The sequence below is a fragment of the Perna viridis genome, chromosome 10 (assembly GCF_037379345.1).
Source record: "Perna viridis isolate PV_CMFRI_1.1 ecotype Kerala chromosome 10, ASM3737934v1, whole genome shotgun sequence".
In the NCBI taxonomy this organism is placed as follows: Eukaryota; Metazoa; Mollusca; class Bivalvia; order Mytilida; family Mytilidae; genus Perna; species Perna viridis.
This window is the reverse complement of record NC_142454.1, coordinates 34,005,524-34,019,883: the sequence shown is the minus strand read 5'-3', so window position 1 is coordinate 34,019,883 and position 14,360 is coordinate 34,005,524. Positions and strand designations below refer to the sequence as shown.

General features: G+C 30.6%; 1 protein-coding gene across 5 annotated transcripts; it reads left to right on the top strand.

Annotated features, from left to right (window-relative positions):
* The first annotated feature begins 144 nt into the window (after nt 1-144).
* LOC148605519 (sodium/bile acid cotransporter 7-like) lies at nt 145-14,136 on the top strand. Of its 5 annotated transcripts, XM_088550374.1 has the most exons (13): nt 146-366; nt 1,074-1,376; nt 3,357-3,439; nt 4,018-4,081; nt 4,281-4,417; nt 4,988-5,063; nt 5,796-5,834; nt 6,138-6,173; nt 7,431-7,579; nt 9,724-9,824; nt 10,218-10,343; nt 10,637-10,787; nt 14,053-14,136. In XM_088550374.1, exons 5-13 carry the CDS (start codon nt 4,359-4,361, stop codon nt 14,072-14,074), a joined length of 759 nt encoding a protein of 252 aa, XP_088406500.1. In that variant the 5' UTR covers nt 146-366; nt 1,074-1,376; nt 3,357-3,439; nt 4,018-4,081; nt 4,281-4,358; the 3' UTR covers nt 14,075-14,136. The 5 variants fall into 5 exon arrangements, with proteins under 5 accessions (XP_088406496.1, XP_088406500.1, XP_088406498.1 ...); XM_088550372.1 differs by lacking the exon at nt 4,018-4,081 and having other exon boundaries at nt 1,287-1,376; XM_088550373.1 differs by lacking the exon at nt 4,018-4,081 and having other exon boundaries at nt 1,074-1,373.
* Nucleotides 14,137-14,360: the final 224 nt, after the last annotated feature.

Sequence of the window (14,360 nt, the reverse complement as noted above, 5' to 3'; positions counted from 1 at the left end):
AACAATGCAAATGAGTTTTATAACACTATTCATCCAATTAAGTTAAAAATATTGTTTTTCATGATAAACATCTCATACGAAGCCGAAAATCGAAAGTATTGATGACTATTTCTATGCGAAAGAAAAGACACCTTGGGTGTTGTAAGTCACTTCCGCCGACGTGGTTTACCCAGGGAAATTTGAAGTTTCAAATCATGTCATACACTGTCAATTCAAATTGTCTTAACAAATCCATTTGATTGAACAAAACTCTTTTTTTATCACCAATGGTTTTACCTCCAGTTCTGAGGAAAAATTGGTTCTTAGTTGGCATTGTTTTTGTCATTTGTTTTGCCAAACTATTCCCTTACATAGGAGCAAAAGGAGGTATTTAATTTATATGCTGACTACAAAAAAGTAGACAAGAAAATAAAGGAATAATAAATGAACATACATTTAATAAAGTTATTCCTTCAAAAGAGAAGAAGTGTCATTCTTCAGCTGGGAATTTGGTTTGAAAACTGGAGGTTTTTTTTTTATCAATTATCGGCATTTTTTTCTCAATCCTAGCTAATCAAATATGTCTGAAACTTATTGAAAACCTTGCATTCGGTATGTTTCTTTGAGGAAAAATTCTAATTATTCTATTTGAAAAGTTCAAATGACACTATTGATGGACTAACACTTGGAAGAATTTAATGATTTTATTTTAATGACAATATTTTAATAACAAAAACATCATAATGATAAAAATCTTTATCAAAATAACTTCCATTTTAAAAGTATCATCATTACTATATCTAATATAAATTAAATAATTTTCATTTAAAAATGTCATCATCACTATAGGTACTATAAATTAAATTATTTTAGTTTAAAAATGTCATCATCACTATAGCTACTATTAAATAAATAATTTTCATTTAAAAATGTCATTATCACTATAGCTACTGTAAAGTAAGTAATTTTCATTTAAAAATGTCATCATCACTAAAGCTACTATTAATTAAATAATTTTCATTTAACAAATGTGACTACAATAGCTCCTGTTACATAAATATATGTGTGCATCAAAATGATTTCATTTCAAATAGTCATTACTGGTTTGGAACCACTTAAACTCGGACTTTCATCCTGCATTGAATTTGGAAAAGTACTTTGCTTTCTTGGGAGGAGATACTGAAGGTGAAATATTTCGTTTCAACTCTTTGACGGTTGACGAGGGTGCTCCAAATTGGAAAAGTCACATAGTTCATCCATTGGCTTGGATAATAAAAAGCCATACTTTGAGTCGATTTCATTTTCAGTGGATGCCTGTTCAGTGTTTCCTTAACCATCAAAAGATCAAATGTCCTGCATCAATATTTACACAATGACTGGATGAGCCCTAATCTGTGGTAATAAATTGTCAATCATTTAAGCGTATGCCACTAACACTTGGATAATCCTGGTGTTATATAATTATCACACCTTTTAAATTACGTCTCGTAGATAACCACTAAAGCTCTAAATTACTGTTTATGACCCTAATTAACATGTTCTGTGAGATCAACCTGAATTGTTATGTTTGATCTCTCAGCCTTTTTCTTTCAGTAAATAAAAAAAAAATTGCAACCAAAATTTTTGTACGGTACAATTTTTGGAAAGTGGTAGATTTTCTGATTCAATGGAAGAACGGTGGGAAGATTCTAATGCTTGTAGAATTGAACTACAGCCGGTAGGTTCACATGTATAAATGAAAAAAATAAAAATTTGAAGTTTTGCTGAGGAAATTTCCTAGGATATTTGAACTCCTTGTGTCTGAAGAGGCTAATTCAATAAATGTTACAAAAAAACAGATGAACTAATGTCATGCTAATTAATATTATTCAGGTATAACCTGTAAGAGGATGAAGTTGAAAATGTAGATATGTTAATAGTCTTCTTGTCTCTATTTTTCCCCTGTCGCTTTTTCTAAAAATCGTGCTGGTTATGTCCCTTGACACTTTTTGTTGCTTATTTGTGAGACTGGTGTAACTTAATGTTTATCCTTCAGATTTTCTGGCTGAAGCCAGAAAGGCCTACTCTAATGACATATGGGAAACAAAAAAAGTATCTGAATTTAAATAATTTTTGAAGACCATAAAATTAAGGCTTTTTAATGAAGAAGATACAAAAATACCGAACTTTGAATTGGAAGTTTTCGCAAGATGTCTCTCCTTGTCAGAATGAAATTGGACACAGTGTTTTCAAAAGCTATGACATTATTTCTCATTAAATACCATTATAAGGACTTCATCTTCTATTATTTGGTTATAAAAAGTTTTATTTATTGTCTATGAATGAATGCAAATGTGTACAAGTCAACAATTAAGGCACTAGTCTTGTAGAAAACACCTATTACACAAAGCATTCTTTTCTGTCATCTTGCAAAAGTTTTTGGCCATATCAACTAAAAGTACTAGTGTAATAAATATGTTCAAAATATTAAAAAATAATTTTATACATAAAAATTACAAATGTGAATTGTAAAAACCACTTTTCAAAGGAAGGTAAAATTTTCTATAGAAATGTAATGGTAGTTACAGTTTTTTAATGTTGCTAGAAAAGAGTTCAGTGACCTCAATTTTCTTTTTGAAATATGAAAGAATGTCAATTAGTTGTTCTTAATATAAATTTATAAGAAATTTTATGTACCAGTTTTTTTAAAAGTACATGAAATAATTAAAATTCCTTTCAGAATCCATATAAGATATTTTTAAAAAAAATAGCCTTTATTAAGGCTTGATTATCTCAAAATCAAGTTCGGTGACCTATGTTTTTTTTATTTACAATTCTGAAGTATGTACATTCAAGGTCATCTTTGAGAAAAACTAGGAAAATCTATCTACTAGAAGTTTTAACATAAGCTCTCTTGCACTTTTTAAACATAATGAGTATGAATAGATAGGTATGACATTTTACCAGATTCAAATTATAAGCTTATACTTCAATCTCCACTTTACTTTTAAATGCAAGCTAAATGCAAGTGGCTTGTATTTACTAAGTTTTCATATTGCAATTGCTTTGGTTTTTGTTTCTGATGTCTTGTTTTCCTATCTTCATCAGTTTATATATTTAATTGCGTATATTCTGTTGTCTGCATTATGTATGTGGGTTTTGACTGTTTAATGTTATTATGTTATGGCCATGTTTTAGATTCTGATGTATCTGAATTGTCCTTCTGTTTTGACACTTTCATATTTTTGTCAATATTTATTCAGTGAGGTGACTAAATTCAATCTTTTATTGCATTTTATGTTTACATAAATGAAAATGATAAATATATATGTACATAATTGGATTACTTTATACACAGAGAGGAAGATATGAGTAATTAATGGATATTTTTATTTTAGGTATATTAAAACCTGAACTTACTGTAAAATATGTAGCAGTTTCTATTATATTTTTTAACAGTGGACTTTCAATCAAAACTGAGGTAAGTTTTTTTCAGCACACCAGGTTCATGTGAGCTATTGTAATCACTTGGCATCCATCGTTGTCAGCATTAACTTTTTTGAAACACTAAGCAGATAAGCTTAAAAATTTTGCCAACATCGGCTATAAAATTTTTGTCGATTATATTGATTTAGCCACAAATACGGTTGCCACATTAAGTCTATTTACGTATAAGTAAACCACTAATTTCAAGGAAAAATAATTTAAAAAAGTAGAAAGAGAAGAACTCTTCAAAGTTCTTCATTTGATTGAAGCCTTATTAAGTTATTACCATTGAAAGGCAACAATGAGTGATTCTAACTCTTCAGAGCCTCTTGTTTTATTTTTGGTGTGCATTTTAGGTAAGAATATATGAAATTTAAGAGCAAGGCAAAGTTTAAAAAAAGATACACTAAAATAATGGGATATAATTTTTTATGTGGTTTTTGTGTGGAAATCAAACCACAAATTCAAATTCACAATGAAATGTAAGAATATTATTTAAAAATGGTTATGTCATGATGAAATACTTTTGATAAACCATGTACATTAATATTTGCAATTAAATGCACTTCACAGTAACACTATTCCATTCTATGCTACTTGGACAAAGAAGTGATAAAGTTTAAAGAAACATATTTATGTAAGTAAAACTTATGAGGTGCAAGTACATAGGGAAGGCACTTTTTTAATTTATTCATTGGTGGTTGTCAGCTCGGACAAATTGAATGAAATGTATAGATTTAGCTTAGAATTGTTTCAATGAATGAGTTCTCCTATAATTATGAGTTTTGTGACATGCCACTTTTATCCTACGTGGTTATTTTTTTTGTGTATTTCAGGACTTGACAAAAGCTGTATTACAATGCAGAATACACATCTTCATACAGTGTTTTACATTCATCTTCTTTCCAATTTTAATGTGGATACTTGTTGAACTATTGTCATCCTCACCATATGATAGTCTTCTTTTGGAAGGGTAAGATTTTAATATCATACGTTTCCTATGATAATCACACTGTAACTTGGTGTTAAAAGGGCTAAAAATCTAAAATCTATAGAATATGATGTATATATCTTTTTTACCATTTGATTCATTTTAAAGAGAGATGTCATGACTCCCAGCATAAACAGCAGGGAAACCATTCAACGAATGGACAGAATAAAATGTTTGTATATACATATATACCAGTATGAGTTTCGTTCTTTTAATTAAAAATTTAGGCTGGTGATCTAACCCTGCATGAAAAAGTTAATACTAATAGTCTATAATCTATGTGTAGATACTATAATAGCCTTTTCAAGATTCAAGATATTATTAATAGCCTCCGAGACAGTTCTGTACTTAAGAACAGAACAAGCAATTAACATTTACAAGTACAATACACATTCTCTATTAAACTCTCCATGTTCTAAATTTTTGCAGTACAGTAACAGAAACTTAGTGTTGTTACTAAAATAGTTTACTTACAAATTTTTGTGAAATCAACATCTGATTATTAAACATTTTGATGTATTTTGTCTAGTCTATTTCTTCTACTGATTTCAGGTTACAAGTTTTAGGATGTATGCCTCCACCAGTTTCCTCAGCAGTAATCCTTACTAAAGCTGTTGGAGGAAATGTAGTAAGTTCTTTCAATACATGTATGTTTTGATAGCCCACTTGACAATGCAAATATCAGTCAAACTTATGTTTCCAGATAATATTTGTCCCATACTACAATGTGACACTGCAACTTAGAAATGCCAGGCATCCTTGTGTTCATCCATCAAACTTGTAGTTGATATCAGTCATACACTTCTCTATAGATACTGATTAAATTTATACAAAAAGGTTGCACACATGAATCTCTTTAACCAGCTAATAATGTGAGTTACCTCCCTTTGAAATTGATTTTTTTTTTCAGCAATGGTTTGTAAATGCTCCTATGCCTATATTTATGTATTTTGATAACTTACACAACATTTTGCTACTATGAACCTATATATTTAGTTCAAAATTTATTCACAGGTTATAGACCTTTTTCACAAAAAAATTGAGAAATGGTGGGGTATCTGTAATCACCTTTCACTTGATCAACTTTCTCTAGGTTGAATTCTATAGGGTTTTTTTGTAAAATGCCTGTAAATCTTTTAACCAAAGTACATGTACCTATACATGTATGTGCAGTATAAAGTATAATTCAATCTGGTTAAGTATGTGTCTCTTGCTAGACATTATGCTTTAAACATTAATTTTAAAAGCTCATGGTATACCTACAATCAGAATAACAATACAGAAAAGTCATTTTGCTGACAAAATAAAATTCAACTTCCACTTATAGAAAAGTTCATTTCTACACCTTTACTTTTTTTAGGCAGCTGCAATCTTTAACTCTGCCTTTGGAAGTTTCTTGGTAAGTTTAGATATTTGTAGGGATATTGAGTCACTAAAAAGGATTGAGATAAAAAAAAACCATGTAAAAATGTAGTAGTATTCAATAGAGTAACTAAGAGAATTGATGACAGTAAATGAAAACAACAATGCAAGATCTGACAAAAATACAAAATAAATGTATTTCAAAAACTTATTTTAATCTTATATTAAGGATCTAAAAAATATTCTTGGTTTATATAGAAGTTTAAAACATTAATCGAGGTATGTTCAGGCTTTTTTTTGTAGTACATGTATTGAAATCTAATACACTCTCTTTTAACAGGGCATATTCATGACTCCAATGTTAGTTCTTTATGTGGTATGTATTACAAATATAAAGCAACATTTACATTTTGTCCTAAGCTTCCATAGTTTTACAGATGGTACATTTACATGTAATAATGTTTACCAATATATTATCTGTTGTAGTGATACACAGATATTCTGTCTTCTTTGTTCACATAATAGTTTCATGATGATCAGTGGAAAAATTATTGTTAAATTATAACATTTCATCTGTGATGATTTTTTCTTTTAAGTAGCTGGTTATTGTTTTTGAACTGTAGAGATAGCAATATTAGAATATTATGATCCTTGAAACTGTTCGTTTTCTCTCAAAAGTGCCCCGTGCGGGTCCGGGTGTCAAAAGAATAGGTCCACAAGCATCACTAAGCTTGTCGTAAAAAGGTGACTCAATATTGCTCAGAACCCTGGCTGGGGGCTAGGGTTTTTTGCCCACAGCGAAACTGGGTTGTGTGCCGCAGGTGTTTGGAATGGGGTACCCCTGGCATGTTACATGATGGTGTTGTCAGGCCATAATACAGAAAAAACCTGATCGCAAACCATAGTGGTGCAATGTGTTGGAAAAAATGCCACATTCCTCGCATATTAAAGAACCTTTCTGTGGTAATCTCTCAGAGTTGGAACCATTGGGCTCTGCCACAGGAGGCTAAATTGCCCAACCATACCCACTCTCCCTATTTCCAGTGGCAATCAAAATTTGTCGACCTTATTATCCTGGTCTCCCATCCCATTTTTATTTCATCATCATTTCAAGTTCATTTTATCATCCATTTGATGTTGATCACCTGAATAGAGCTGAATTATTGCTGTTTGGGAGTTAAACCCCAACAATCAATCAATCCAAGTCAAAAATAGCACTTACAGTCATTGTTTTTGGTGAGCTAACATACATTGTACACATAACATTTAACAACTGCCCTGGTGGTGCTTTCATCAATTAATAGAGTATGTGGATTTGATTCCCAGCTGAGTCACCCCTAAGACCTTAAAATTGGTAGTTCCTGCTTCTGTGCCAAGCATAGCTTGGAGTCAGAATAATGTGTCTGAGTGGGATGGCATGCCTACCTGTAAGCTATTGCTTCTGTACAATAAAGATATGGCTCAACATGTCTGACTAGTATATAGCAGGGTCTGTTTGACTGGTCAGTCATTCTTGTCCTGAAATGCATGAAATATCTGCCATAGGACAAGAAATCATAATTTATCACAACTTTTAACAGTCATTTTCTAAATAAGAGATATTTCATCATATTATATGTTATTATTTCATAAGATAGGTGACCTAGTTGATGTACCTGTTATGAGTATATTCACACAGCTGTCGTTCACTGTTGTATTCCCATTGATCCTAGGACAGATTTGGAGGCCACATCTAAAGACATGGTTAGAAAGAAAACATATTCCATTTTCAAGTATAGGCAGGTAAAGTTTATCTTTCTTTTTATGCCCCCGCAACAAACAGTCGTGAGGCTTATTGATTTACCCCTTGTCCATCCATCCACCCGTCCATCTGGATTACACATGATCATTGCTTGTCCGGCTATCTCCTCATACAGTTTTTTAACTACATCTAAAATATTTGACAGGATATTTCTACACATGATGAAGGGTCAAAGGATTTTGACTTTCATGAAATGTTGTGGAAATTGGTTATAGTTAGACTTAGTCATTTTCATCAGAAATAGGGCTATATGGCTTGTCCTGCTATCTCCTCCTGTAGTTTTGGAACTACATCTAAAATATTTTTTGCAGGATGTTTCTATGTATAATGATTGAGTGCAAGGTCATAGGATCTTGATTCTTGTGGAATATTACGGAACTGGTGATAATTGGACTTAGGAAGTTTTGTCAGAAATATAACCCAAGCAGCAAAGTTTGGGATTTGTTATTGGTATTAACATTTTTGTCCGTCAGTCCTTCCATCAGTCCTCTTTTCCTCATCGCAAATATTCTTGCAGTGCTTAGCCCAACATACCAAATATTTACTGCATCTACCAACAGTACATAACCTTTCTGAATCTGCAAACCATGTCTTCATACAAAAATAAACATGTTCTTAATTTGGCAAATCTAGCTAGCGGGGGCATCATTAATGTCTTACAGACACATTTGATTTACTAATAAAAAATCACTACTAACAAATGATGTGGAGGCTCCTGTGACAAAGAGGGCTTCTAGTTTGTAGTTGATATATGCCTAGCTAACAGTGTTCAGGCAAAATTAATTTTCAGTTTGCAGATTTTTCTGTGTATTTGAGTACCCTCATAGGCAAAGCCTAAAATTATATTAGAAACAAGATATAATAGTCAAATTCACATTAAAAGATCTTCCCTAGTCAGAATAATAATATACTGTATATCGTGTTTTTTTTATGTGTTTGATTTTTGCTATGATCATGGTAACATTAAAACTGTTGAAATTGGACAGCAAAAATTTTCATTAAAAGTTGGAGTATTTGATCTTTCAAAAATGATTAATCCATCAGGAAATCAGTGTTAAAACATTAAGTCACATTTCCCTTCAGGTCTTTGTCTTAATAAATGTAAAATCAACTTCAAAAGGCCAATTACGGGTTAAGATTGTTTACTTGGCAATTCATTATGACACCTTTATTAGGAATCACTTTGAAAAATGAAAGAGTTGTCGATATATGATCCCTCAGCTTGAATGCCGATCATAAAATTTATTAAAAGGTAGCATGTGGCACCACAAATATCACTTCATGAAGGATATCTTTCTTACCCAGGATAAAGTCTAGCATTGGGCATTTTCGTGATATATAAATATATTTTGTTGTTATTCCTTATTTCTTTCTTTGACCGAATTAAAGCAAAAGATCATGTTACTGATTAATTCAAATGTCCCTTGCAATGCCCAAAAAGACACCATTTTTTACACATCATGGTTCATTGTTTGTCAATTAGAAATTACTTTTTTTTCTGAAAATCTTGTTTTTAAATTAGGACGTTTATTTATACACATTTTTGTGTATGATCTGTTAAAGCATGAAATTTTACTTGCTATTTTCCTCTAAAACTGAAAAAAAAGCCTGCACTTGAATATATGTCATATTATACATCAGTTTCATAATTTTGTGTTCCAAGTATATAGATGAGAAAGTCTTCATACAAACTCATGTGAGAGGCATGACAATAGAAGTAATGACATTGTTGATAATGTACCACTATGTTGCTATATTGGTGGTGTCTCAATCAACAGGAATATGCAAGCATTCCTTGAACACTAGCTCTGGACCTTTATTCAAAGTTTAAACAAACACTTTCGAATAACATAAATCATTTGTGATGAGCGAGCTTTAACCATTACATATATAGGATATCAATCCTTCTCTATATATAAAGTTAAAATTATTATCAGAAGTGTTCATTAAATGGTAGAGATAAAGCCCTATATCACATGTACAAAACATAGAATACCAAGATCTGCAGTCTGTGATGATATGTCTATGGAGTGTTGAAAATTATTTGTGTTTGTTTAAATGTAGATTAAAGCATTGCAAGTAGAAAATGAAAAATAATATTTAAAACATTTTTTTGTCATTTCAGCTGTATACTATTGGTGATTATATATACAACATTCTGTGATACCTTTGCCAATTCTACAATCAGCATTGATTTCTTTAGCCTTTTATCTGTTATATTTTTAGGTAAGTAGATTGTATGATTAAATTGTACATGTATGTAATTAAATCAGTATCCATAATGTTGTGGAAGGTTAATCTGATGAGACCTAGTAAAAAATTTCATTATTTTGGTCTTGGCAATTATTCATCAGTATATATTACTAATATATGCCATGATTAAAATGATTTCTAAATGGTTTGCATCTGATTTGTTATTTAAGGAGTAATCATTTTCACTTAATGTACTTTTACAATTTGCCAAGACTTAAGGATGGTCTCATTTTAGAGAAACTTGAAATGTATATGATTATTGATGATTACTTTTACTAATGAATACCATACATGTATAACAAGACCATCAGTTTTGACAACGTGTGTGTTTACTGTTATTTTATAATGATTGTTATATATTTTCAGTTGTGATAATCCAATGTGTTCTGTTGTTAAGTTTGTTTGTTTTTACAACACAAGTGTGTAAAGTGTTTTCACCATCTGATGTATTGGCCATATTGTTTTGTTGTACACATAAATCATTAACTCTAGGTAAGTTGATATTAATACCATAGAATACCAGAAACTCTGGTAAAGATATGTTGAAAGAAGTTCCAAAAACATAGGTATAAATTAATTAAAAAATGAAAAGAAATCATGTTAAAACATAGATATTTTCTATGCTTTAAATTAAGCAGTATATGTGTCCCTATTATTTGAACTGACTGTGCTAATGATTGTTGAAATCAACCTTTTAGATGATGCCAATAGTGAAAAATGTCACGAATTCGTACAATGTTAAAGTATTCATTATCAATTTCATGACCAATATTTTATTGTTACAGGAATTCCAATAATAAAGATCCTGTTCAGTTCCAGTCCTGGACTGTCAGTAATAACTGCTCCCCTTTTGATATATCACCCTACACAGATATTACTTGGTGGGTTACTGATTCCAACTGTCAGGGGTTGGTTACTTTCAAATCAAAGATTCAGGTAATTTTAGGTTATATATTATCTGTAACAGAAATGTGTATTTTGTGTCAACCAAGTTATGGAACAGTGACAGTGCCATTAAAACATTAATATATTGAAGTCTGTAGAAAAGTGAAATCAAATAAAAGCATGGTTATTCAAAAATGTAATGTCAAAGGTCAAAGATGAGGTTTAAATAAAGTCATGACAGAAACAACAGATGACTGTAGCAGTTGAGAGCAAACCCACAAAATATACGTTAGACAATGTGGGCTTAAGATTTTTAGCTCACCTCACCATAGGCCATGTGAGCTATTGCCATCACTTGGCGTCCATCGTTGTCATTAACAATTTTTCAAAACTCTTCTCCTCTGACACTACTTGACCAATTGGAACCAAACTTAATACAAATGTTCCTTAGGGTATCCTTCATAGAACTGGTGTGGGGGATTTTTTATTTGTCAAAAAACATGGATGCTGTCACTAAAAATATAACATAGGGGTCAGACAGTAGTTTTTCCTATTTATCTCCAAAACCATAAAGTTTAGCCAAATTCTGACAGGGTAAAAGTGTTTAGCATGATGAGATATATCTGTGGTCAAATTTTCGTGTTAATCTGTTTAGCCATGTTGGAGTTTCTGCCCTTTTTCAAAGTTTTTTCTGCTATTTTTAATGTTTTTTCTTTCAAAAATATTTTCCTCTGACACTACTTGACCAATTGGAACCAAACTTGTATGAGTGTTCCTTGGGGTATCCTGCATAGAATTGATGTGGGAATTTTCAATCTGTTGAAAAACATGTCCACTGTTACTGAAAATAGAACATAGGGGTCAGACAGTAGTTTTCACATATATCTCCAAAACCATTAGGTTTAGCCAAATTCTTTAATTGCTGAAATGAAAACTTTCATAAGGCCCACAAATGTCTTTAGGGATCAAAGTTGTTTGATGACTCCATGTAAGAGTTATTGTCCTTGAAAGGTGAAAAATGACTGTTTTCAGCCAGTATCTGACTATGATAGATAGAATGAAACATTCTGTTGCTGAAATGATCCTTATTATAAGGCCTACAATAGTTTATGGTGAGCAAAGTTTTGGGACGATTCCTTGGCAAATAGTTGTGTCTTTTTGAAAGAAAAATTTTACCAGGTGAGTGATTCAGGCTCCTGGGACCCTCTTGTTACCCTTTGTTCTAAAGGAAAAATACATACATGTAATATCAAGAATTTATGACTGACTCTTGATGTTTGCAGACTAATAATTTTTAGTGAAAGCAAACCCCCAAAATTTACCATAGAAATGACTGTGTGTACTAAAGATTTTTATCCTTTGTTTTGAACAGAAAATACATATACATGTAATATCAAGTACTCATGATGGCTTGTTCCCATTTCGCCTTAGCTCTGAATTCTTATACTAAAAAATATTCCCATTTCGCCTTAGTACAATTTTGTATAAACTAAGGCGAAATGGGAACCTATGTAAACATCTAATCAAGAGTAATTAGTGTTTATACAACTATATAAACATAGATTTAATTTGTTAATTTGTTGTTTAATACAAATGTAATTGTATATTTTTGTGTAATGTTTATATGTTTTTTAAGTGTTCAAGATTTTATTTATATCACCATATCTTATTCAACTTCATATAGGCACAAAATAACTAAAGTAACAATTTCTGTGCTTTATCAGCATGTAATTAATGTGATAGATAGATAGCATAACAAAATCCATTCAAAAGCATATATCATTCTCATACTCATTCATAATCATAATTGAACACAAACAAAATTACATCAAAACTTGTCATTGGAAAACAATAAGCTAAATAAATAAGCAAAATGGAATATTTTCACAAACAGTGACAAAAGAAAGCACAATAGTTCATTACTAAAATTAGCACAATAGTGTTTACTATTTTATAGTGCATTAATAATCATGAAGAATGTTCATCTGAATAAAACAATATCACAATATGATCACAAAACTCATAAAGTTCATAGCACTAAATTGTCACTAAACTGTTATCTAATCTGTATCTCTAAACTGTACATTTACTCAATAGCCCTTTATTCTTTATCCTTCATTTTTCATCGTTACAAAAGTTTACTATATTTCTAACTGGATTTATCATACCTTCAATTGCTGCCTGGTTTGGTAGGTTATTGTGTGGGACGTCATCTCGAGTACACATAATAGCTCTGCAAGTTGCTTGGATACATTTCCATGATATCCATGTGTCTCTCTTATTGTTCTGTCTATATGTGTAACCATTCCATAGTAGATGTCTGCCTCCTCTACTGCTCTCTATAAAGTCAACGTGTAGTAGCACTCCAGCCATTGCTATTTGCTTAACTGATGTTTTGGTTGGTAGGTGTTGGGTATTTATACCAAATGTTGGCATTCTGAACTGTTCTCAATTAATTATAATTTATATGATTCTAATAAGAACAGTGTCAAAGCTTAAAGCAAGCTTACAAGGTGATTCAGTTCTTTAGAAATTGTGCTTATTTCATAATTATCATAGAAGCTCTAAACAAGTTTTGAAATCAGAATTTTAATTTAGATAATTGATGATTAATATTGTCCTTAATAAATATTCTAATTATATTATTTTAGGCTTTTTGTGAAATTTATTTTTTATTTAATTAAATATGATTAAATGTATTATGGTAAACTTAGAAAATTTACAATAAATCTAAAATATAATTCTGAATTCTGCATTTAATTAAATAAGAACATAAATAATTCAAATAAAATCTTAATATTTTGAAGAAAAAATGACTATTTAATCATAATTATATTTATTTCACTGGAAATAAAAATACTTTCAACATAGAAATGTTTTATGCAGAAAAATATGCAAAAAATGTATAAAATCACATTAAAATATACAAAAAAGTAAAGAAAAATTAAATGTGTTCTTAATTATGTTTATTTAGTTATCAAAACATGCCATAAATTAATAACTGTGTTTTTATAATGGATTTATTGTAAATTCCCATTTCGCCTTAGTACTTTTTTACCTTTTTTACCTGAAATTCACAGCTAAGGCGAAATGGGAACACACCCTTATGACTGACTCTTGATGTTAGCAGACTATTTTTATTTTTAGAATTTGACACATGAATTTATAGTTTCTTCACCTGTACTTTAAAAGAAATGTTGTATAATATAAACTGTATGTATGTATTTTCAGTTTCTTGTATTTTTACTGACTATCATTGTATTTATTATATTGCTTAACCAAGCAGTTCCATTTAAGTTATTGTATACTTTTGCAGATCTCATCCATATGGAGTTTAATGGTACTTAGGAGACAGATGAACTCAGGAAATTTTTAACCAATAAAACATTGATTTATGTGATTTACATGATGAATCATTTAGAATTCTCTTTATTATTAATATATCTATTATGAAATCATGTTGACGGATCCATCAGTCATCTCCTTGATGATATATTATGGTACACTTTTGTCTATAATTTATGTGTTTGATTGAATGAAAAGCATGACTTTTTAAAGTCTTCGTTATGAGACTTTAAACATAAGGTCAAGTTATCATGCCAAAGCAATACACCAGATATTTAA

Coding starts and splice junctions, on each gene's coding strand:
- LOC148605519 (XM_088550370.1), top strand. CDS start 267: ATGGTTTTACCTCCAGTTCTGAGGAAAAATTGGTTCTTAGTTGGCATT. Junction 4,418..4,987: donor GATAGTCTTCTTTTGGAAGG/GTAAGATTTTAA, acceptor TACTGATTTCAG/GTTACAAGTTTTAGGATGTA. Junction 10,344..10,636: donor ACATAAATCATTAACTCTAG/GTAAGTTGATAT, acceptor TTATTGTTACAG/GAATTCCAATAATAAAGATC.